General features: G+C 30.8%; 1 protein-coding gene across 1 annotated transcript; it reads left to right on the forward strand.

Annotated features, from left to right (window-relative positions):
* Window positions 1-391: 391 nt before the first annotated feature.
* LOC125076080 lies at window positions 392-27,143 on the forward strand. The gene is made up of 4 exons (XM_047688029.1): window positions 392-690; window positions 25,530-25,703; window positions 25,894-26,189; window positions 26,271-27,143. The coding sequence occupies exons 1-4, from the start codon at window positions 490-492 to the stop codon at window positions 26,959-26,961; spliced, it is 1,362 nt and encodes a 453-aa protein (XP_047543985.1). The 5' UTR covers window positions 392-489; the 3' UTR covers window positions 26,962-27,143.
* The last annotated feature ends 147 nt before the right edge of the window (window positions 27,144-27,290 follow it).

Here is a 27,290-nt window from a genome sequence, read left to right on the forward strand (position 1 = left end):
TGACATACAAAATTTATTTAATTTTTTTTTTTTATTTTTCATTACACAAAATCATGTCAGCGACATCTAGTTTAGATTACTGAAACTTCTACGTGATTTTGCTATGTTAGATATGTGTGGCAATAAGCTTGCTTTGCTTGTGCATCGTTGTTAGTTAAATGAAACTAGATGGCGTTGTTTTATGATATAAATTTATTAAATATTTTTAAGCTCATATTTAATTTTTATCCAATAAAAATACAACATTTTTTTTATATAAACCCGTTTTCTACTATTAAATACTAATAGTTTTTAATAAAGTGAAGAAAACAAAAACAAACAAACGGTCTGTTTGTTATTGCCAGGTGCTTGTAACCGGCGTTCACCTTTAGTTTATTGCTCGCATCGTTAGTTAACGGTCGTGCAACTTTTATTTTATTCCTGCCCGAATTTGATTTATTCACCGATGAACTTGTGCTTCAAAACACCGCCGCTGGCTTCAATTACAAAATGCTCGCCCAGACCCGGGACTCGTTTTTGGATGACGAATTTGGAAGACCTGTAGAGTCTATTATGCGATGTGAGGATTTCAAAAGCAATTTTGCGCGAAGGCTTTCAAACCGATATATTTCCAGATCCTCAGTTTCTGGTTCAAGGCAAGACACTGTGTTGAAATTGCGTCCAGTTGAAAAACAGGAAATAATGAATAATGTAAGTATGCTTTATAAATAATATATTTTCAAAATATTACTTCCGAGTTCTGAATTCTAATTTCTTCGGTACATGTCTATAAAGATTTCAAAGGTCTTTCAAAAGCAACGGCTTTTTCATAAAAAATAATATTCAAATACTGCAGTTCATTACGTTTTAACATGAGTGAATAAATTATAGTTTATATTATACTTATACTTTGAATAATAAGTGTTATAAGAAAATGGTAATTTTATATACTTATCTTATTTTATAGGACGAAAGTTTTTCTATCATATTGTTCAAATAACTTGTGATCTTATTTAAATTATTCTATTTTCTAACTGTTAAAAATTTCCAAGTATTGTGTATTCGAATTATTTATAATTTTAAGTTACAAAATACAATTTGGATAACTTTTAATTGTGATGGTTATTATTTTTTAAAGGTATCTATATTTTAAAGGTTACGATCTACGATCTATGGATGAATTGCAATCTAATACGGATGTTTCAATTTTAATAAGTATCTAGACGTTATTACCTTTGCAATTTATAAATTTGCATTATAAAGTAATTTGTTAAATTTATTGCGCAAAAAAAACATCGGGGTTAGGTTATACTTATACATATTTGCATATCCTGTGTCTGCAAAGGGCGAAAGAAAATTACCGTGGTATTGTCTATGGAAAAAACAGAACTAATGATATATGCAAAATACCTTTTTATTACAAGTGTGTTATTATTTTTTTACTAACAAATGTTAGTAATATAGCGAAAGTTTCATGAAATGAAAGATATGTACTGTACTGAAATACTTTTTTTATTTACAGATGTATTTATGTTTACACGCTTGCGTGTGACGCGTTATGTCCGCGTGAATGAAAATACCAATTATTTTATTATTGATTTTTTTTTTTATATGGCTTAACAAAATAAAGGATATGAGATTGAGCGATAGTTAGCAACAAAACTATTTGAATATTTGAAACCAGAGATCACATACGTAATGTATAAATCAGGGCCCAAAAACCGTTAGTGTATTGCCAATCAAGGTATTTCAAATTCACCCTAGTGCTTACAATTACACTGACGCATCTTTCAAATAGGAACACTGTCATACAGAGTATCGATGTTTGCCAGTACAATAACACTGAGGAGTACTTACTCACGTTTCATCATTGAAATTATTTAAAAATATAATAAATATGTAAATTTTATGTGAAAAGTTTAGTCATCTACTTAAAAGTAGGTTTGACATTCTGTTTTATATACTCTACTTAAAAACAATCAAATAAAAAAGTCGACTCGTGTGATATTTTGGTGTAGATTTTTTTAAATTTAGAATAACTTCTAAATAGGCTAGTAAAAAGAGTTGTACTCAAAATATTTCAATCGCAGTGACAGCTAGAAGATATCAGTTTAATCTAGCTAGATAAGAAGTCCCGTGTGAAACTTGGATACTCGTCACCGCCCGCGGCCTCGTTTGACTGAGTTTCTACTTATATCAAACAAGGTCAGATATTAATCATAACTTATTCGCCAACAAAGCGTAAAATAAAAAAGTATATTTTTCTCCTGAGCGTCATGTACCATGCTACATGATGTAATTGAGAAACGAAATTTGAATTTACATTTGAGCCAAAATGTTTGTTATTTGCATTAAAAAGTAGATTACGTATACTTAGCTTATTCATATGTTTATTTTTTTTTTTTTAAAGTCAGATTAGTAATGTGCTACCTGACGGTAAATTGTCCCTTCGAACCAGACCACCAACATTGGGACCAAATATGTTATGTTCATCCTATAATTACACTGTTGCACTCATCCTTCAAACCAGAACTCAGCAATACAATGTAGGATTATTATTTGTCTTTAGAATAATTGGTTAGGTGGAAGCTTGAATTCAATGGCCTGCTTAAAGGTAAAGCTTTGTTCGCACAATATCCGAAAACACAAACCATATCGACAATTAGATATAACATAAACCGAATTTATAAGTCTGGAGAATTTGCACGATAGAACGGAGTAACGTCAGTAAGAGGATAATTAATTTTGCGTCCATTATCTTTTTATTAAAGAAGGCTATCATATACTATACTAACTATAAAGGTAACTGTAGACTAGTACTCAAAGAAACATACATTTACTAACTATAACGCGAACTAACTGGAGCTGGTGAATAAAAATAATAAAGATAGTAGACATACAGAACATAAAAAGTATTGTGTACTAAAAAGTTTTAATAGCATGTTTGGAAAAATAATAAAGGATATTATTATTAATAATTACTGACTGCTTAAAATGTATAAATAGTTTCCCCTTTACTTTCGCAACACGCTGTAACCTTTATATGTATTCGACCAATCACCCTAACAGATGAAGCAAAGGCAGCCCCCTACCTGTTTGACATTTAGTCCCGGATGTTAGGTAACGCTTGGTTAGCCTCTATTAAATAATGAGCCCTTTCCCATAACGCAGGTCTGTCTGCTTTAAACAAAAACCAGCGTTTTATACTTTACCATTGTCGTATTCCGTCACGTTACAATATTATTATTTAAAATTTATATTTAGAGATCGATTTGTGGGAATTGTAATGGTGGACATTGTAATTTTATTCACATATATTTCTATTGTATATATAATGTATTTTATACAAGATAAATAATACTGATTCGCATGATTTCAACTTTATTCAATATACACATGTAATTTCATATGGTTTCATATATCTTTCAATTCATGTAATTTCATATATTTTTGGTTAAAAACAGTTTTACTATGGAGTGTCATCAATTTTGCTTTAAATCGACAATCGTTCTAATTTTCAATGACGTGACAAAAATTGAGTTATGAAACTTAAATTCACCTCAAATCTCCGTACATGCAATTTGATTATTACTGGTTATGTTGCGAACTTAATTTATGATTACGGTTAACACAGCATTTTAGCAGTCATTACTAGTCTTAATCGCTTTGATGTTTACATTAGGGCTAACAAGGAAATTGCTCCTACTATGCTTGTCTTCAAAATTTTATTGTTTTTTTTCTCCCGACCGTACCGATCAATCTTATTCGCATCTTTTGCATCCTACGCGACATTGGCGAAATAATGAGCGACACAACTTAAAGCCGTTACACTTATTTAATTACACTAAAAATTCTATTTAAATCGTCTTGATGAAAAGTGCAATATAACGCAATTGAGTTTTATGGGTACGACAGAACTGTTTTTGTTGTGTTGCGGTTTGTTTTGTGATATATGTATAATGTACTAGCTGTACTTGCTTCAGCCGCACAAAATTTATAAAAAAAATATATATTTGACCTAACCTATAGAAAACAAACTGTCACCCAAGATTTGACCCCTCGAGGTGAATTAAAAAAATGATCTGTCTCCCTCTCCCCTTGAATCATATAAATTGGTTCAGCGGTTTAAACGTTAAGGGATAACAAACAGAGTACCATTCGCATTTATAATATTATTATAGATTTTAATGTGATTTAATTTTGTTTCATCATCATCGTTGAAGCTAAGTGATAGTGGAAACGAGTTCTTACGTGAATGACTTTTGACCCGATGCTCACCTGTCTAGATGTCTTGGCGACATGGGAATGGGAATAACGTTTAACACTGTTAAGGCTTATTTTGTTTGCGAATGTCTGTGATTTGCGCTTAAATAATATCGGAAAGGATGCGTTAATAGATTCAGGTAACATAGTATATATAGAGTTTATTTATTTGTTTATATTCATCTGATTAGGACGGCGTTACCACTTACACTATATATAATAGTATATGAATATATTACAAAAGAAAAGAGATAGTTAACATAAAACGAAACAAATATGGCAAGAACTATTTTTATTGTATCATTAAATTAGTCCCTTAGATAAACGCGTTCGAATAAACAATCTTTAACTCTATGTAATAATAGAAATGTATTATAGCTACACTTTTTTCTTTTAATAAAACATCGTCGTCCCGTTACACAATATAGTCACAACGGCCTTACTTAATAAACGTTGTTTAGAGATGTTTAGTTACAACAATAATTTAGCTCTTTCGGTCGTCATTGATTTTAATTGGAAAGAAAAGTAATTTTAAGTATCTTACATAATTGTCAAGGGAAAAATAAAGTTTCGAAATCTCTCATGTCGCGTCCGATCGCTGTTTGATTCTCACATGAGTTAACAGCCAAGGAGATACGAAGACCAAGGAACAATGGGTCGGCGTTATCTGCCTTTCATATCGTGAACGTTTCAACTTACAATGCTGTATGTATATATACGTTTCCGCCAGATACTTCAATTTACACCCTGTATATCACGGTGCCTGAACACGATGTGCTGTCGTTCTATTCGATATTCTAGAAACAGTAAAGGATAATTAAAGTTGAGTGAATAGCGATTTTTATTTCCTGTCGCTTATAGGACTGGACATTAAAAGTGTGTAATATAGCTCAGTATATATTTTAAGTGATTAACAAAGCAGCAGAAGCGTTTCTGTCAATCATCTGATTTAATCTCTCCTAGCTGGTCAAAGCATTATCTACGTGTATTCTTATAATAGTGGACAACAAATATCAAATATACTCAACGAAGAAAATAATTAGTGTTGTGAAAGTTACAAGTTAGATCCTAGCCAATTATATTGTCATCATAAAGTCATGACCTAGGTTTTTTTATCTTAGTATGAATTCGGACTGGCATTTGGCGCATTTGGGCCAAATTATGATCAGCGCTCATCAGAGCCCATGGACATTAGAATTGTAAAATACATTAATCATTCCTTAAATTGCCAAAGCGCCACTAACATTGGAGCTGAGAAGATGTGTTCCTTGTGCATGTAGTATGTAGTCATATTATACTGGTACACTTGGAAACGTAGCAATGCGGTATTCCGTATTGCTATATTTCACATTTCCTACCGCTAAACAACACAAGTGATTTTTAGCGGTATGTAAATGTAGTCAATAAAGATGTAAGAGGTCCATATCCAGATGGGCCAACACAAAGCCGTGTAATATCTATTATCATTCTCACGCTTAAATCAAACTACAATTCTGTGCAAACGAATATTTTGTATTCTTGTATGCTCTTTTTCTAAAATAAGCAAATGTAAAGTTATTACTGAAGTTAATTTTTTTAACTATACTCTTAACTAAAACTATAATTGCGAAAGTGAGATAAACCTAAACCTGAAGCCATACCCCTCCCCCTTCCAACACTCAACGGTGGAACTAGTTATATATTATAGATTATATATACATAAAGTTCTACTTAAACGCCAATTTCCTCTTAACGTCTTTGCTTTCCTCAAACGTAATAATTTCTACTGACTATGTTATTAGCATCTCATGTCCAAGGTCTGTATTTACTAGGAGAAAAATATATCAGGATATTTACATCATGCCAAATGGTTTACACTCAAACACGAAATTGAACTAGACGTGTGTTCCATGTTGTCGGTAGGTAATTTTTATTTCTGTTGCGTGTTTTCGCTTCAATGGCTCGTAATGGCGGTATTTGCATCCGTAATAACCGATTTACAGATAAATAACATTGTGTAATGACGTCATTTATATTTAAATCAGTGAAAATTTTATTTCGTATATTATTTATTAAGGAAATTATTATAGTTACGATTATTTATTGCTGTTATATGTTTGGGATTGTCTAATCGGTGTTAAAATTATCTAAACGCGAATTATTTTTTAGTAAAATTTTATTTCTTAGTAATTTTATTAAGGCGACGGTTTGTGTGTTTGACAATATCTGAATCAATACTCAAATATTTGAACTGGTTTAGTGTAATATGATATAATTAGTCGTAGAACAGTATACTCAAAAAAAATATATATAATTTTTGAAAAAGAGTAATTACCGAGTTTCCTGCCAGTTCTTCTCGATAACCTACAGAAGGATTCTACATTTGAAACGGTGGTAGCTAGACATTAACGACATTTAACGAGTCATAATTGCTCGTAAATATTTGGTTAGATTATTTATTTATAGTGAAGCTGACGGGTAACATATGTCGAGCTATAGTGTAAGAAAAAAATCAAAACTCACATAACTCGATCGTGCAATGTAAAACGATCGTGTAATGTAAAAAGTGAAATGCGACATTGACTAAAATAATTATAACGTTCAAAAGATACACGCATAAATGTAGCCGTAACTCCGTAATTCGGTTTTCATCGTTTCACTAGTTACATACGAAGTGAATTTAACCGAATAGCGCTGCTGTTTCGAAATGTATCATTTGATAAATACAATCTGGAGATAAAAGTTTACAGCACCTGTCATTTACAGCCATCGCAATAGCATAGAATGTTTTTATAGAAAAAAAATGTATATTTAGCGACGAAATAAACTTATATATGTTCTAATAATAAAATAAATTATTGAGAACAATATTCAATATAAAAAGTCTCAGAGCGGTAGTAAAGCAATAAGCTAATAACCAATTTCTACCGGACAAAGGTAGACGAGAAATATTGTTACATAAATAAATAAAGATGCAGGTATCAAGACTATCTGTAAACAAACATACATACTACATACATACTAATAATTTATATTACGTCTAGAGAGGCATAAAGTAATATTGAGTCAATATATATATATATATATATATATATAAAAGTAGATAAAATTATTAGTTGTCATTTAATATACTAACCCAGTAAAGTATGTTACCTTGGTAACAAGAATCCTCGTCTTACCTTATGGATGAGTCTAGAGCTGGTCTCAGATATGGCGCCTGTTCATCTTGACCTGAACGCAGTAACAACCAGACCAAAAGAGGCAACATGAGACCATGATAGACTCACTGAAGCAATTAATTGTTAATAATATATGTATTTCTTATGTCTTCGAAACCGGATTACATCGACTATCGAACTTGGAACGTCGTCTTTTGTTTTTCTTTCTGATAAATACGTATTTGTCGATATAATATTAAATCGACAAAAAGTTGAACGCAAATATATTTCTGAAGACTGATATTTTTTATCGTGAATTTTAATTGATTTATTCACAGATTAGAAATTATTTACGTCTTATTTCAAGGCTGATGAAATGCCTATGTGTAAATCCAAGTCTATCATAGTATATAGTCCTTATTTAGTATGTGCCCTTGAATAGTTTAGGTTTCAATGTACTAGTATTTTCGAGAGACATTTTAGATAACGCATTTATTTATCATTTATCGACAGTTACAAGAATTTAACTGTGAGATTTTGCTACAGTTTTTTTTCCTTTCGACTTTACACGAAACATTAAAGCGATGTTGCAAATAAAAAAAAACAAATTTTATGTGGAACCGGATGTCTCGAATGAGATTGATCGATTTGGCTTTCAAGATATATTTAGATTATTGAATTGTTAGTAAAAAAACGTTGGTATATAGTATGGTAAAAACTTCTTTTTATCTTTATCGTGTGCGTAATTTATAACCCAACTATGGATGGTATTCAATTTTATCGGGCTGTGTGTGTATATCTTTTTGCACTTGTTTGTCTTAACTTTCTCAATTTGACAGAAAGAAAGGTGTCGTTGGAAACGTCTTTATCGTCCTGTTGGCCAACTATTTGCGGTGGCATACGACCACAACTATCGTCTAAACGTCATTTTATCTACGTGTTCGACTGAAATATATAAGGTGTCTACTTATTAGATAACAAAACGTTTGACGATAGTTTGTAGTTAAGAATTTAGAAGAAGAAGATTTTCTTGTTTGGTACTTAACAGAACACGATTTGTTCGGTTTTCTTAATGTATTTAAACTTAAATATTAACGTTAATACAAACTTTTTGGTATAAACTGATGAAGTGCATGTTAAATGTAGATCTTAACGATACTTGATCTGAAACGCCGAAAGGAGAACAAGTGAAGTGTACGATGTTGATTAAAATTTTGGTGGTTAAACAGTGCGGGCGGAACTACGAACGTGCTTCCGCACTTAAAACAATGTGTTTGATTGTATTAAGTATTCACATTACAAGGTCTTCCATATGTTTCGTTGAGCCGAGATGGCCCAATGAATATAACACGAAGATTTTAATCGAAGATCGCTGGTTCAAACTCGGGCAAGCACGGATGAGTTTTGTCATTTACCAAAAGAAAAAAAATTGTGCTTGTATCCCCTAAACTGCATTGAAGGAACCAGCACCAGTGTCTATTTAAAATGAGAGAATGTCTTTTCTCAGCATTGGGACCTATACGAACAGTTGCTTTAGTTTAATATTATTCTATATTTATAATATCCGTGACTGTAAGATTACTTGATTGGTTTGGTGGTAGGGTTTTGTGCAAGCTCGTCTGATACTCCGCATTCATCATAATTATATTCTACTGCCTAACAGCAAGACATAGTATTGTTGTGTCCTGGTTTGAAGGGTGATTGAGTCACACGCACAAGGATCTTTGTCCGAAAGCTTTGTGGCACATTGGTGATATAAAAAATTATTAATATTTTTAGAGCACTAATGTCTATTGACAGTGGTTACCGCTACCATCAGGACGCCCATTTGCCAGTCCGCTTAAAAAAAATCGTAACATAACATTTAAAAAAAAAAAACTATAAAAAAATATCGAAACGTTTAGAGATTCGTAGTAGACTGAAACTGGTTTTGTTATAAAACATTTTAATATTGTGAATAATCATTGCTAAACCTTTAAAATAAATATACTAATACTAATTTTTAAAGTATATTCAGCACGTCGAAATAATATATTAGCTTTGTACAAGATGGTATATATAATTTGCTTTTAATATTTCCTTAACAACATATAATTTAAAATGATTATCGTTTTTTTTTCTTTTCAAGTATAAATTATCCAATAAATAATTGTGTAAATTTTAATTGCATATTTATTATGTATTGAACGACGAACATTTTCCTGTTTTGGGTTGTTAGTCTCGAATTACTTTTTAAAGTGATTGTTAAACATACACATTGTTACGTAATAACGAATTATATTGCTCTTAAAAATTATCTCAATCAAGTACCACTTCTTATAAATTAGAATATATGTACTGTATAAATGAAAAAATGTTACTGGGATTTATTGTTACAGATCGTTACAAATATCATTACCAGATAAAATGATATTTGTTACAAATCGATTCTGAATTGTTATGTTACATATGTTTGCTTATTAAAAACTTTATTGAACTGATTTTGATTTTATTTGATTTGTGTTGGTTTCAATATAACATTTCCTTGGTCTTGAAAATTTACATTCTAAACGCATACAATACTGGCAGATTTTTGAGATTGGCTTTTATATTTAAAATTCAATTATTTATTGATAGTAATTATCATGATATTATTTTTTTAAATGTTGTTGTTATAAATGCTATTGTTTTAATGAAGGTTTAAAACAAACACCATGCGTATTATAATTTCCACAAAACAATTGACTTACTTTTCATTAGAAAGTAACAAAAAACGAGATGAATGATTATTTAGCGGAAACCGGAATTTAGGATGTTGTGATTTCTATTTTTTTTCTTTATATTTATAACGTCAATGTGGTTCCGGTAGTGTAGAATCACCCTTTCTCATCCTGCGGATTTTGTAACAGCAGACGAATAGCGTCTGTGGCGGTAAACGAACCTTTCAGCAATAACATTCTCAAAGAATTTAGAGGTTTGAAGCCGAGGTGTCGAGCCAGGTTTGCCAAATCCTTTTCAGTCAGTGTTAAAAATATACTGCCCGACCCCACGTAACTACTTCATCAATTTAAAATTCAATCATTAAAGTTAATATAGATTCATTAAAACGAAATCTGATTTAAATTGTAGCTATTAAATTTATCTCGGGCTTATTTATTAAATTTATCTAAGGGCTCAAAGTCTGAAATAAAAAGTTTTTTATTTATTTAAATATATGAAATAAGGATTGTTAAATGAAAATATTTTATAATTATAATTTCTTAGATAACATAATGTATATATTTTTAATCGTAATAATCTTTTTAAGAAGTAGGAATATTTTTAAATTTGCATACCATATGCTATATAAAACTTTAAATCCTTCCTTTTCAGATTATCGTGTTGCGTCAAAAAAAAAAAACTCATTTTAATTTTTTATCTGTAATAGATGACCGCGCGATTTATTTCGTTCTCGAAACGGTGTCCGACATTTCAATAATTGTAACGCAGTTATTCGTGTAGGTACCCAAACAATGGTGAATGGTACCGTTGCGGTGTGGGAGGAGACGGTATATTCGCATAGCATTTAAGGGGACTACATGAGCTAAATGCAAGTTTTATAATGCAAAAAAGTATATGATCCAATGCAGTAAACCAAATGAAAAAAATATATGATAATCTTCAGGATACATGCTAAGTATTTGTTATTTTGAAAACATGATGTAATTAATTTGGTACGATAGAAAAAAATCACAAAGTTACCTCTAAAAAGATCTTTTAATCAATAATAACGATACTTATATACGTTCCATAATTCTGGTTTTTTGTCAGATTATTCTACAAGCAATATACTATTTAACCTGGGTGTCACTTTTTTAGTAAAATCAATAGATTTTTTTTAAATCCGATATTCTTATTTTCGAACAAAATGCGTACGCATGTGTGCGTAAACGCCGTGTACAGACAATGCCGGCCGAGGCCTGATGCTATACAGACGTGTCGATCTTTTCGCCGCATCATTCATTACGTTACGAGATATTTTTTTGTAATTATAATTGTAAATTCATTGTTTCATGTTTTCTTATAATAAATTTTATTCTTTCTTGTAAATAAATATATTAAGTTAAAATAGTGTAGTAGTAATTAGGCATTTGTTTTTTTATTATATTATTTGTTATAAATTTTAATTGTGTAAATATGGGAAATAAAGTGAAACGCGTGAGGAAAACTAAAAAACGTTTATATAAATCAAGCGCCGAACATACATATGAACGATATTAAAAGGTAAGAGTATTTAATTAGTAAACATATTTTTTTTTTTATAAATTATGAATATTGAAAACATCTATTAGAAAAATGTGCAATCAGTTCGCATATAATCAGATTTTTCGAGCCATTCTTAATAATTACGATAGAGTATTTGGTCAAAGGAAGGAAAACATCAATTGACTTTCATGGGGATCAAGTGACTACATTCGATCCCCATGAACTCGAAGCATTTTTTTTTCATTATAACTACTATGACATATTAAGATACATATTTTTTAAATACATAATTTTATAATTAATAAAAATATAATTACTAACATATATTTATTTTTTACAGAATAAAGAAAGTCGAAAACAATAACACGGAAGCTATTTATATTGCGTAAGAGTTTAATTTTATCGATTGTTTATAATAAGAATTAAAGTTATGTATGAACTAATTTTAATAATAATAAAAAAAAGTAAAGTCGTAACAAAAAAAAATGTAATTGTTGTGAACCAGAGAACTAGAATATTTAGAAGTGTCATTTGTACGTAATTCATAAATTTAAATTTTTTTGTAACGTCCGCCATATTGGATTGAATATAGCAGCAATTCATGAATCGTGCATTGTCATCGAGATTAAATATGTGTGCCAACTTTCAGCTGAAAGTGGGTGTAATATTTATTCCAAGATTCCAGGAAATATGTAGTAACATTAATACATACAAGTGAAATGAAATAAAAAAAATTAAAAAAAAATTAACACTAAATGTTTTTTTTTGTAGTACTAAATATAAATAAAAATATTTTAAGTTTAATTAAAGCAGTTTTATTTTTTAATCATTTTCGAATAACAGTCATAAGCAATACAAATAATTCTAATATCATATCTATTTTTATGAGATTTATGATTAAACCTATTATGATTAACCTTTCATTCATCAATGATTCAACCAAATCGAATTGACAACATTTTTTTCTAGTAAATATTTACATTTTTTTTTTTAAATTGAATATATATTTTTTCTTTATGAACCAATATTAATAAAACGAACAAATACTACGCTATATGTTACCCCACGGTCACTACACTACAGATTTCGAACACTTACGATTTTATTATATAAATAGATCAATAAACTTTTATAAAATGTTAAAAATTGGTATGTTTCAATATTTAGTATAAGAACTAATTGTGGAATAATATAATATAAATAATAGAAAAAAAAGGTTAAAACTAACTGTCTATTTTATTGTATACAAAATATAAATAAAAATATTGTAAGTTTAATTGAATCAGTTTTATTTTATAATCATTTGTTAACTAACATCGAAAGAAATAAAAATAATTCTGTTGTCCTATCTATTTTTTATGAGATTTATGATTGATCTTACGTCGCTCGGTTTGGCGCCATCTATTAGAATATTTGGGCGTAATCTCGTTACCTCGCTTAACCCTTAGTACACGGGCTTGCCGTTTTTGTCGATTTTGTAAGTGTGTGCGTGCGATTCTCAAGGGCACTTAGCTCTTGTAGTCCTCTTAAGGCGTTCGTTTGTATTAGAAATATGATGCGGATTGTGACATTACAATACATGGATTAGTTCAATACGTATAAAGAAAATTTTACTAAACATTATTTTATCTTTGCTAATCTTATTATAAAATAAAGATATATTATGTATCGTTCTTGTTACTCTGTTTAGGCTAGTTGCATAATAGGTTGAAAATATAAGCAATCATTAAAAACTATTTTATGACTTCCTTGGTAGTTTCTGCTTACAAGTAACAAGTGTTCTCAATCATACTTAAATATAAAAAAAGCAATCATAAAGTCACGGCTAGAAGTGTGCTCGTATATAACAAAATAAGAGCGTACATGTACAAAATAAAATAAAATAACAGTAATTCTGACAGTCGATAATAATCAGTGTATCAAGTTGACACTATCAACTCCGTCTTATTTTTCCATCCATCCATTAATACGTTTATTTAAATATGAATTATTAACAACAACGTTCGTATTATCCGTCGGCGGCATACACTTTACCTCAAAAAGTATGTAACATCATCGAACTATTCATACAAACATACATACTCTGTAGTCCTCAAACTGTAAACTAACTTAATCTTTAAGTATTCAGTAGTAGTTTTGGTGTGAAAGCGACCTAAACAAAACTTACCCTTTACGGGCTCTTCCGCGTCGATACGTTTAGTAGTTTAAACGTGATTGATGCAGAAGAAAACATTTTTTTATTAAGTATAATTCCAAAGTACATACTCGTTAGTACGTATATGGGTACCATATATTGGTATAACCTCCCATTGGTATAATATGGGAAACGTTGTGAAATCCTCGAATAACAAATACAGAAGAGAAGGACAATTAAACTACTGGATGAATTTATGTTATCTATTGGATAGATTTTGTAACGGCATTTAGAATTATTTTATTTTAAATTTCGTCTGTTAAATAAAAAAATTGGTCTCACCTAAACTTGGAGTTTTTTCCTTTGGTGCTGAGTTGAATGACTGATCTTCGAGATCGACATGTTTTTATTATGAAACGTCAAATAAATACGAACCTATATAAAAGTAAACTAAATGTACTGTTATAAATATTTTTTAGTTTCTGTAGTATTTATACTACATATTCTAAGTTTAATATAAATTTAACATTTACTAGAAATCTGCCAATTTACGAAGAAAAATAAAAGATTCGTGTAATATTGAATATCATCATGGTATATATGTCATAATAAACATAAAAAAATCACGTTCAATCGGTTTAACGAAACGTATGAAATTAAAACACAGTATGTTAACTCTGATACGCATCACGCTTAAATCAAAATACGCTTTGACAAAATTTGGTATGGGGATAGTGAGTCTCGAGGAATAGGTTAATTGTCAACGCGAAAATCATTTCTTAGTGTTTATATGTGTGCAACGGAGCTTAAATGTTTGTATGGGGAATCAACAATTTCTTAAGTAAGGAATATAAAACTCATAATTTAACTTTTCGATTTAATTAGAAGACGATTTTTGAATCATCTTTGTGGGTAAGGGGTTGTGTGCTAGAATTTTACGAGATCGCGCGTGTGAGGCCACTAGTTCTGCTATTTGTTAAAAAACACGCTTCGTTAAACAAAAAAGTGCAAATAACAATAATTAAAAATTAAATTATAATTTATTTGCGCAAAAGTTGTAAGGAGGTGTAATATGTTTGTGACCTTGTTCGTACAGATGCAAGCACTCTCGATTTTTTTAGCATTTCAGCTCTATCATTGCGTGATTTAGATTGCGGGCGAACATTGACATGTGCTTTATAATTAACATAACTTAGTAATTTAATTGGCGGAAAATAGTAATAGCTGACTTTATTGCCGGCTCTTCTCGGTAGAATCTACATTTCGAACAAAAATTTTATGTTTATTAGGTCATAGACTTTCAAATCCACTCCACATTATAAAATGACAGTCCAAATTGTTTCTTAGAGCCCACTTGGACTACGTTATGATTTGATTTAAATATCTTACGTACGATCAGTGGAAAATAATCAGTTACTTATATAATAGAAATGGTCTCTTTAAGTAACAGTTTACAATTTTGTCTAAAAGATAAACAACCTTAGATTTACGTATTCTATTCGATTTACTAATAACTCAGCTATATTGTGCACTACTAAGAATTTATGATTAATATATCTTTATTTATAATACGCACGAATACACTTAAATAATTATTTCCACTTTAATTTTACTTCCAAAAATTCGATAACAGTTTCGACGATGTACAAAATGCAATTTTTTCGCAAATCTATAGTAAATAACAATGATTCATCAAGTTCAATAATATATATAAATGTTGTTTATTTAGCTTTTCTCCTCTTATATTTGGAATATTTAAAGTATAAACTATATGTAAATATATTTTATCTATTAAGTAACATACATATGGAAAATTAAGTTAGTTTAATAAAGCAAATGTTAGATTAAAGTCTGTCTGCGATTGCTGACGCCACAGCTTAATATTATATCGGATTCTATATATATATATCATATATATGATGTTAAAGTATGTGAAAATGAAGTACATGTGTCTTTTAAAAACGATAATTCAAGACAAATGTCTAACTGTAGTAGACCGTATAGTACACGTTTAATGAGGTTTAAGAACCCATAGTTCTAGCAAGTCATTAAGTATATATAATGCCTAATTCTACCGTTACAGTTGGAAAACGATGTGTTGTGTAATTTAAGCGTATAAGTAAAAATACTTGTGACTCATGCTGCCCGGATCCCGACAATTTAAGTAAATGTATGGCTCACGCACCCAACCGTGGTGAACGAGTTGCTGTTATCTACCTAGGGAATAATAAAATTGCGTTTAGTCACTTTTCTTTTACTTACAGGTACTCTTGCATTTCGAGGGCAATTTTATAAATTTTAATATACGTTGTTTTTCGAATTTTTCTTTAATGTTTTGTACTAGATACCAATTTTGTACTTGACACGTTGATATCTAAAATATCGAGGTTCGATTTGAATCCCGAGTCGTCACAATGATAGTTATTAAGTTAACTATTACACCTCCGTGGTTGCACGTAAAGCCTTACACGTCATGTCCAATGCATTTTGCATAGCTATACAGGATAAAGTACTACCAGATAAAAATGTCGTTTTAATTAATTTATTTCGAAATTAGTTATTTTCTGTTACTTCATATACATACTCCGAGTTTATACGATAAAATAATTTCGTAATTAACTATTTAATGATTCGGGCGATATGGTCGCGACGAATCTGCTATTTCAGGTTATGCTAATTTTCAAATCCTGTCTTTATCCGGTTTAGATAAATAGAGTATAAATAATTTGTGCAATACGCGTAGAAACATTTTTTGATTAAAAAATCTAAGGCTTTTATCTTAAAAGCTTCCTCGAATGCCTGTTAAATAATTATTTTAGACATTAATCGTGAATTTTTTTTATATGGAATGAAATGTACCACTGAGCAACAATCATCCCTCAATTTAAGCAGAAGATCTTTTTCACAAGAATTTCATCCGTCGTATGAAGGTTTTCCGACAATTCACCTTCACCCTCACGAGATGAATATAGTCACAAAATAAAGTAAACTGGTGTTGCCCGTTTATGCAACCGCGATCTTTGTACAACAATAGTATCCATGTTCAAACAATAAATTGGACCATCTCGGCTTTAGATGAATATATTATACATAAATACGAGACGTCTATTTTCTCTCTATCTAAATTTATATTAGTCGAACTCATTATAAATTATTCTAAGCTCGTTTATATTATAATTTTATCTCAAAACATAATATAGTATATTGTTATACGTATTTTTGCTTCCCTTACGTAACCGAAATGACCCGAGTCATTTGTTATGTTGTGTAAACGTTTTATAATGAATAATTAAATAAAGAATAGGTACTTAAAGTAAAACATTTTAGCTCTCTTTTTCTCATAAAATTTTATATCCACTTTAACTACTGAATGTAATTTTCTAACTGTGGAGCTGAATACTAAACTAAATTGTATCTTTGTACGTTGTTTTCACAAGGTTTTATTGAACCAACTAAGGTTTGTATGTGTGGTTGTTGCAAGTGAATTTTAAACAATTTTGCACCGAAAATTGAGAATTACTGCTTTATATCGTATATAGCTGTTTTTTGTTGCGGTGGTCGAAATTTGGAAAATTTTATGTTGACTTGTTTATTTTTTTCCACTCATATTTTTAATTTTTTAATTACGATATTAAAGCTTGTCAAAACCTACCGAGCTAATTTACGAAGCGAAACAAAACAAAAAATCCATACTATAACAGGCTATTCATCAATAAATTCAATGATACAAATATATATAATTATTGTCTATAAACATATGATATAAAGAAATCATTCATTTTTATTTTTTACATAAAAAGGTAGTTAACGCTTCTGACGGGTGCAATAATAAATCTCCATAAAATAAAATGTGTATGAAATACATAATGGTGGTACGGCAGTATCAGTATTTTTTACCGACGACATTAAACAATCATCGTAATATTAATAATATTACAGGCAAACACAAAACCTTAATTAATTTTATAAGCCTACGTCTATTGGTGAAACCCTATGCTAGTCTCATTAGTTTATCGCGTCCATACGGACAGACTGTCGCGACCGAATTTGGTTTAGTATAATACTGTAAAAAAACACTGGTTATTCATTACTTTAAATGCTACTGGGTTTAATTATATATGGATCAGCTCTTTCAATTTTCTATTTACTCTTATTGGTATTGTTTTTATTTTTATTATTTGAAAAAACAGCTGTGTATAATTCGGAATGTAATGCTTCATTGAATCGCCGATCTTTTCATTTCGAAGAATACACGATTGTTAAAAATAACTATTTTCGCGGCTTCTTTTTATCGTACTTTCCATTTGACAACTTTAAGTAGAATTTTCAACTGACTACAGTTATTTAAAAAAAAATACTGTTTTAGATTTTTTTTTATTAAACGTAATACCTTTGAAATCAATGCAATTAAGTTTTGTAAAAATAATATTAAAAAGTAAGTGAAGGTAGTCTGTAAATGTCACTTTGCTTGGCTAAGGCATAGTCGCCTTTTGAATAGAAGTTCAGGAGCTTAATCCACCACCACATTTAAGAATGTGGTTTGGTGGATATATGACTGGTTTAATTTGACACCAGTAGGTTTTCTAATAATGTTTTCCTACGCCCTCGAGCACGATATTAACTGTGAACTCAAATGAAGCGTACGAATATTCATACTATGATACCTGAGTTTGAGCTTAAATTTATCGGATCAAAATAAAACCAATGTTTTAAATCTTATTATAAAATCAGACCCACACATGCAACTCGTAGGAGTTCCGTCGGTCGCCGTCGTAATGCCCGCGACGCCTCATAAATACGAATCGGGCACCAGCTCTAATATAAGTATATAAAATACAACCGACACGGACTGAAGACGTGACGGCTTACAAGGACAACTACACACATCTTTATTTTAATAAAGTTTTATTATATAATTTAGTCTTCTCTGTATCTTAAAATTTCTTTTTTTTAACACGCTGTATAATAATGTGACCTGTTACTGTATGTATTATTCATATCTTAAATCTTAATTTTAAATGTTTAAATTATAATAATTTAATTTATTAACAATACGAAATAATATAAATATACGTACTATAACATTTAAATGAATAATAAAAATAATATCAAACGCTTCAATGAAGTTAAAATTTTTTTAGTAACTATTACGATGTTTTAGTCGTTTACTATTTAATTTATCATTTTAATATAATCAAGTTGCAAACAAGTTAATTAAATATATCTTATTATGTATAAATAGACATAACTGTTCATTACCTTTTCCCCCATTGAGTTAACTTCTTGCGTTTCCTTCTTCTTCTTTGTTAGTTATTGTAGAGCTTTAGTGTGACCAACAAAAAAATAATAATCATGCAAATTCATAAAATATATTTACTTCAATTTTGATTATGGTCAAATTTTATTTTATTTTAGGTCAAACTTGAACAGTTGTCTTTATGGTCACTTATAAATAATGTAGCTTCCTATCAGTCAAAAATTTTTACCTCTTTATAATATTATAACAGGAGGCCGCTGACAATTTCTAAGTGTTATTGCATCGCGTGTAGACTTCCTAAAAAGTTACGTAAATACACGTGAACGATCAAGCGGTGAACTGCATTTGAATTGTTTTGTAAATAAATTTAACGTTAGAAACGCTGAATGTAATTTTGGAACGAATTATATGGTAACAACAATGGAAACAATTAATATTTCATTAAATTTTAGTGTTATATTGTAATTGAGAGGGCATACTTAATTTAGTAGGGTTTTGTGTAAAAACTGGGTTGTTACCACGCATCCTTCATTGACCGTCAAGCAGCATTACCTAGTATTCAGTAGTGTTGTGTTCCGGTTTTGAGTGGGCTAGTGTAACTATAGTGGCTGGTTTGTGGCGCATTGGCGATCAGGGATGCTTAATGATCTATAATTTCTTGAAAAAAAATAATGAGTCAATGTCTATGGTTACCACTAACATCAGTGGCCCATTTGTCAGACTTTTTACATTTAAATGAAAAAAAATATCGCTATTTTAATCTTATACCGATAACAGATAGCTGTTCCACTCGGATTCATGCGTGATTAACATTTGTTGTGTGTCTTTAATCTTTTTCAAATGACTTTCTTGATATTTCTTGAACCTCGTTCAAACAAACAAACTCTTCAGCTTCGTAATATTAGAATAGATTTATAAGAAAAATCGGCAATCCGTATTTCTCTTTAAGCTTAGCTGTCAATATTTATACGTATTATATAATCACAGAAAATACACAAAAACATATAAAATATCTTATCAGCAATCGTTTTTGCATTTATAAATATTTATTTAAAAAGTTACATAAAAGATTTTAAGTTACCGTTAAAACCTCGATCCATAAGACACTTGGTGTTTTAAATTTCTAATTCTATGCAAAATAGTCTGGGATGTATAGAATAATCTATGGTAGGTAATTAATACCTATAGCTACTTATAGTTAATCATCATTAAAAATCGTTGCGTAATTACAAACACTACAAATAAATTGAAAGACGATGGATTTGTGATTTTTACACGTTCTAGACACTTAGATTCTTAGTTTTATAGGAGCCAGAGAAAGACCAGACTGTAGGACCAACGGCCTTATCAAAAACTAATTTGGACTTGTCTCAAGTCGTTCGTTCTAGCCACTAGATCAAAAAGAGAAAACCTAGTCGATAGTGTAGAATAATTGAAATTATGTGATCTGTTGTGACTTAAAATATTATTTATTTATATGTTCATCGATAAACTATCCAGAAACGATGTCCTATTCCAGCATTGTGCAGTCGTCCACGCTTGGACAACGGTAGCAACAAGTTGACTTAAAACAAATTATATCGTGCTCGTTGTCTCGCGTGACTTGTTCGTTATATACACTTGTCAGGACGAGGGTAGGGCGCCATCGCCATAGCTTCCGAGGGCCCGCAGCGGATGCGTCCGTCACGCACCGTCGCGTCACGGGTTTGCCTCACCACGCTAACCGACCGATTCGAACGTTCGAGGGGTTCTCGACATACAAATGATAAATATCACGTGCCATCCTATCACGACTCATTTTACAATCGTTGTATTTTAACCTCATGCATTAATTTATCATTGACCGATTTAATTGTAATCGAATCCAGGCTTACTTAGATTCATTACAGTTCGAATAGAATTCATTCAATTCTATATCATATTATACAAATAAACAAATAGGCTAACAGATTGAAGTGAGGCATTTGAGGCAAAATGAGTAATTTTAAATAGTACGTTAAGTATATTATGACATCAAACCAAACAATTAAAATGAAACATAAAATGAAAAGTAATATGAGGTGGTTAAATTAAAAGTTTCAAGTAAAATCGTAGTTTCGTTTATGAAATTGAACGTTAGCTTACCTTAGTAGGTAGCCTAGCCTTGGACCGTGGTTCCGTGCTAATGCATCTGACATCTGAGAAACGTAACCAAGCACCTCGCAACTGGATACTATGTAATAAATCTTTGTGTAACTAGTTAAATAGGTCACTGTGTGAAACATACAACAATCGTGTCACCAACGACTACATTTTCAACCTTTTTATTAGAAAATTAACATACAAAAATCACCTATACGAGTTCTTAAAATAATATTTCGTATCGGAAGTTATTAGAGCTGTTTTTTAAAACGGGATAACTTTTTACAATTCAATTGCGTCAAATGTATAAATAATTTCATTGAATTTCTATTACAAATTACACTAATTCTGACTTACACTAGGGTACATAAAAATTAAACGTATAAAAATGATATCGAATTAGTCTTTCAATTTAATTTTATAGACACTTTAAAATCGTCAAGTTAAAGTATTAAATTAAAAAGTGTCGTCCGAAAACTGTACTTTATCTCGAAAAACGAAGTAGTTAGTTACTTTATTCGAACATTTTTTTATACCCTGCACTTGCCGCTACCGACACGAAAGTCACCGACGATACGTCTGTGGAGATTAGCGTATATGAATAAATAGTATGATCATCAGATATGTCGTGTGTTAAAATGACATTCCATACACATTTTGTACACTGTTTCAATGGGGCATCGCGTTTGATTGTTCGCTGTTAGCACGGATGTTGTTGACTGCCCTACTTTATTTTATTACCATACATTTTTACGCTTCTATAGTTATATATGTTTTTATTATAAAAAATACATAATATATATAGATTTATTTAGATATATAGGTACTCTTGTAATTTACAACACTAATACAATAGAAATATAGAATTTATCAAAATTATTGCGTTTTCTTCCTTATATCTACTTAATAAAATTTTAAAATGACTGATAGGATGAAATTTTGCTCAGCAATTCCTTCCATTACATTTCTTGTAGGAATTAATCGAAGGCAAATAAAATATACATTTTAAAGAGCAATTTCTGTCAGTATTCTGAACGCTCCTGATGGGTAGGGCTTATGATGACGTCACTTGCTTGTTAACATTGTTTGCCTACTGCATGTGGATTATATGTGATACAGATTACAATACAGGCAAGTGACGTCACCGACACCATTGCAGCGCAATATTGTCAAAGTAGCGTTTTCGCGCGCTATTTAAATATGGGATTTTTAATTTGATAGTTTTCAGCAAATATATACTAGAATAAAAAAAAATCAAAAAGTCTTGTACTGGGTTCCTTAACCTCTACTAAATATTATAAAATGGATTTTAAAAACCAGTCAAATAGCTAATTGTATCTGTGCGTAGCCGTGTTTAAGAAGGTAAATGTAAACTAATTTCGTATCAGCTTTGCCATTGAATATGAGTTACAAATATGCATTAAGAGCAGTGATTGTTTAATTTATTTAACACTTTATTATACTTAGCAGAAATAAAGCAAAAATAATGTTTAACATACAACAAGTTTAAAAAGCATACTTATTTTTTAACTGTTCGAATTGGTCGAATTGAAATGAAATAATTTAAAAAATCAAATGCGAACTACAATTATTATATTTATATTTATTTTAATTATTTTGATTTGATTTGATTTCTACAACATCGTTTGAAATGCAGTAATTTCCATACGTAATTGACCATGGTCGAGAGGTTACGTCGGATACGCGTACATCTTATAAGGTCTTTGTACTTTTCAACGACTCTTACTCAATACGTTTAGCCTTCTAGTCGAGTTAGTTTTTTGGAAATATTTTGTTGATATGTTAAAATAATCTATATTCACTCGTACACATACATTTGTTTTACATCACGCGATAAATATATTTGTATAATGGGATCGTATATCGGAGACATGACTCCACGCTTTGACACATTTTAGACTACTTATTCTAACACTTTACTATCTTGTTAGCATCTTATTAATGCTTAGGTACTACAATTTTACCATGAATTTGGTGTGTTTGAAGACAGGTGATGTAGAACAAAAACTTCATACATGTTCACATAGACAATACGGAGCGATAGTTTTCTTAGTTTTGTTTATTATTTATTTTAAGAAAATTGTAACCATATGCCATGTTTATTAGGTCATGAGTTTCGAATTCAGTACTTTAATAAGTAATTCTATTCACCAGTAGCTATATCATAACTATTTACTGACTCTGCCTAGTTGATGTTAGGATACAGATCCCGAGTTTTTGGGTTCAAACCCCAGGTCGGTCCCATAAATTTATGGGTTTTTTCTGCTAAAAATTCTCAGTATTAGGCCGATGTCTGGAAGCCGGAAGTGTGTACATTCTCGTGCCTCGGAAAACACGTAAAACCGTTGGTACTAGGCCTGAACTCTTTCCGGTCGTGCAGGATTTGCCGTCCCATGCGCACACACTTGTGCTTAATATGGCCGGCGTAGTTGTGTGGTCTCCCATGAGATTGACCGGTGAGACCGAAATTGGTCAGAACAGGAAAGTAAAATTAAAAAAAGAATCAAAAACAAAATCTGCGTTCAATATACATTTGGAAAAGTCACGAGACGTACTGATGAAAGTAATTACGGGAAATATAATCCCGCAATCTTTCGTCAGCTCGTTCAACTTTTAATAAAAGTCAATGTCATACCGTGTTCTAATTAAGTCAAGTTTATGTTACTGTCGACCGTTATTTCTTCCCATTGTTTAAACTTGGTAACACAGTCACTTACCCATCCATAAGGGTAGACCCGGTCAGATATAAAGGTTACTCTATTTAAAGAAAAATATCAAACGGAATTACAAAATTTATACATTTTTATACAGGGTAAAAACGTAAGTAATTATTCAAAGAAATACCGACTTATATATATTCATAGTACACTAACTGCCCGTTCTGACTTCATGCGGGCTTAACAAGAATTTTATTTACTATCTAGTCGCAGCGCCACCTACTGGGTCGAATGAAAACCATCCAGGGAAAATAAACAAAAACAATTCCAGATAAATCGGGCCAATCGCTTAAGTGATTAGTTGAGATATGAAACCTTAATAAAAAATCTCTTAATTTATTAAAGTGTAATTTTTTTAAAATCTTATTCAAACCGATTCGAATGAAAATGTATAACGTCACTATTAAATGAAACCTATTTAATTTAGTCGATACATACTATATTGAATGATTGATGACAGAATTGTTAAGATTGATTAGTTTAGTTTAACAATAGAAGGATCAATAAGGTTACAGTAAACGTTATATTAAATTCTATCAATTCATCCCACACGTGAACCTATTCAAAGAGCTGACGTATTATTTACTATCCAATAACGGATGCCGAATGAGATTTTTTTGTTTACATAATCTCATGGATGTCAATACGCTACTTAACAACAGCCGTGTGACTTGTACGACTACCATTTAGTAGTTTTGCTCCCAAGTTTTTACAGCGTTTTACACAAAGAGGATACCGTTATTTGATCTGTTTTTAGTGAATAGCTATTCGCTTCGACTTCGCATGGTTACAATAAAAGCTTTCTTTAAAATATATAGAGGTTTTTCTTTATCTGTATTTAGGAAATATCGTAGCTCAATTTTTATATGCAATTTTAATGAGATTTCATACGTAGGTAATGTTTAAACTTTCCTATAAGTAATATTTTAATGGTTGTTATTATTGCGGGTAATGTATGACTCTATCACGGGTTTAACTAAATTGGTTCCACTAGTACATTCAACCATTACAATTTAATGATCAAAAATATATCATTTGACAAATAAACAACATTAATAGTAACTTTCTTTTGTTTGAAAATTGTATTTATTATTGCTGTTTATACATAGCAATAGGCTTGAAGAAATTGTCAATCCATTATAAACTACATGTTTGTAGTGTTATAATGATTTATAGTTATGCTAAATAATAGTTCTTTTCCTGTTTCAATTGTAAGTGAACCAGTGTATTAAACTGGATTAAGAAATGTAGCATCTTAGATTCCGTGGTGGGTGTTACTTTGATGGTGATGTTTGTGATTTGGCGAAGGTGACCGTGTACCATCAGGTGGCTCATTTTCTTAATATATATAATGTATGTTCATCGCTTTATCATCTATCTTGATTAGATTCATAAATTCGCTATTTAGTTTTTTATATGACGAAAAGTTAATTTCACTAAATTTTACTTGAGTAGTAGAGTAGTACTTTATTTGAGTAGGCACATAAACACAATTATTTAAGAATGTCGGTTCTACCAATAACCTACCTAATAACTGTCTCAGCAACAATTTTAGTGAAATCTCTTTTTGCGTTTTATAACTAGGCTTCGAAGTGGAATTACAGTTTAATGACAAACGACCAGTAGATTGACACGGTTTTTCAACAATATGTCATAGAAATATAATTTTGTTTTAGGTTCCAGAAAGAATTGAGCAGTGTTCTCAACTTTCGAAGAGTAGTAATTTAGAACAAAATGGAGAAATCGTCAAGCCCCCAGATAAGATGATCAAGCAGAACGCTGACATGCGAGGCACGGAGGTAAATGCTTTAAACATGGAAGTGGACACATTACGGTGGCAGCTAGCACAGGTAACATTGAAAATAATATATACGTAATACTTTATTGGTGCACCAATGTTGATTATATTAAGAATGTTTGTATTGACTAAGCAATGCGAAATGCTATGCGAATTACTTGCTGTGTGCGAAATGATTATCAATAATGTTTTTTTTTTTTTTAATTTTTATAAAATGACAATTTGAGCGTCATCGTTTTCAGACCGAAGCCAACAGGCAGATGCATATAGCTTTACTTAAGCAAATAGTAACCTTTCTAAACAGAGTTAAGGAACACATTGAATGCCAAAAACATGAACCAGATGTAAGGTTAGATGCCGTGTCCCCGATGGTGTTTCCGAGAACCTTAAATATAACTGATTTGCCTCGTTCCCGGTCCGTTTTGCATGTCAGTAAAAATCTTGATTACTCGATAAGCCCCGTAAAGAAAATGAGTACAAGGAAAATCAGCAAATCGATTAGTAACGTTAACGGATATAAAGATTGCAGCAGCATTTGGTAAGTGTTATTACGCAATTTTAATCAGCATTGTTTACATTTTAATGTTGCAGGTATTAAAGTTATTAACTCTCATTTTAGGAGTCATTCGAAGTTATCATTGGTCTCCGAAAACGAGACTGGACAAAAGTTGACAGAAGAGATGTCGAGGTTAATCACTCTTGCCAATACAGTTCTTAGCACTAAACTTCCTGACCTAGCGTGTGCATGTCTCGGTAATCGAACTGATTCAACTCTACAATTGACTGAAGACGCAAAGAAAGATGAAGTGAATGATCAAAATGTAAATGCTTCTTTAAGCTTGTATAAGAAAACAGAAAACGAAAAAAGTGTCCTAAATACGAGTTGCGACAGCGAGGCTTACAATGGCATAACTAACAAATTCGCAGACATGGAGAATAGTATTTTGAATGATTTTATTGTATCGCAATCCCCGCTTAGTTTCGGGTCGGAAAACAATTCTTCCGGTGTAAAGCTATTCGAACGAGAACAGCCGGGTACGCAGAACGGCTTAGTTACATCGTGTGGGAAAGTAGTACAAACAGTTGACAAAAGAAACGATTACAATGCGTCATCAAATTTTATAGAGGATGAAAGTGGTTTTTCGTCTATGAGTTCGTTTCAGGAGATCGGCATACCGATCATAAGTATAATACCACCGTCTCCGTGCAAAGAAGTTGAATATTTAGAAGAAATCGCTGACGAGACAGAAAAATGGAAAACGGACACCATTGAATTGGATAAGCAAAGTGTTAAAGTATTTTGGGTTTGATTTCTTAACACAGACACGAACTGTTTTGACACTGCAATACGATTACAATATTTGTAAATCAAATTTAATGCTTGCAAATACGATTTGCTTTTAGGTAACATTCATTGTCATTAACTTTATTTATGTCTTACACTAAGTTACAAAAATAATTATGCCGTTTTTATTTATAATAAAGACAGAGTTTTAAATTGTGTATTATTTAAAATATCTAGAGAAAATGAAGCTAGACAAACCTCGTTATTATGTCAATGACCTTGTAACTAAAAAAGGCGATTTTGTTTAGAATGCCTTTGATTAGAGAAATTTATAAAGTTATGAGTAAATTTGTT

The sequence above is a fragment of the Vanessa atalanta genome, chromosome Z (genome assembly GCF_905147765.1).
Source record: "Vanessa atalanta chromosome Z, ilVanAtal1.2, whole genome shotgun sequence".
NCBI lineage: Eukaryota > Metazoa > Arthropoda > Insecta > Lepidoptera > Nymphalidae > Vanessa > Vanessa atalanta.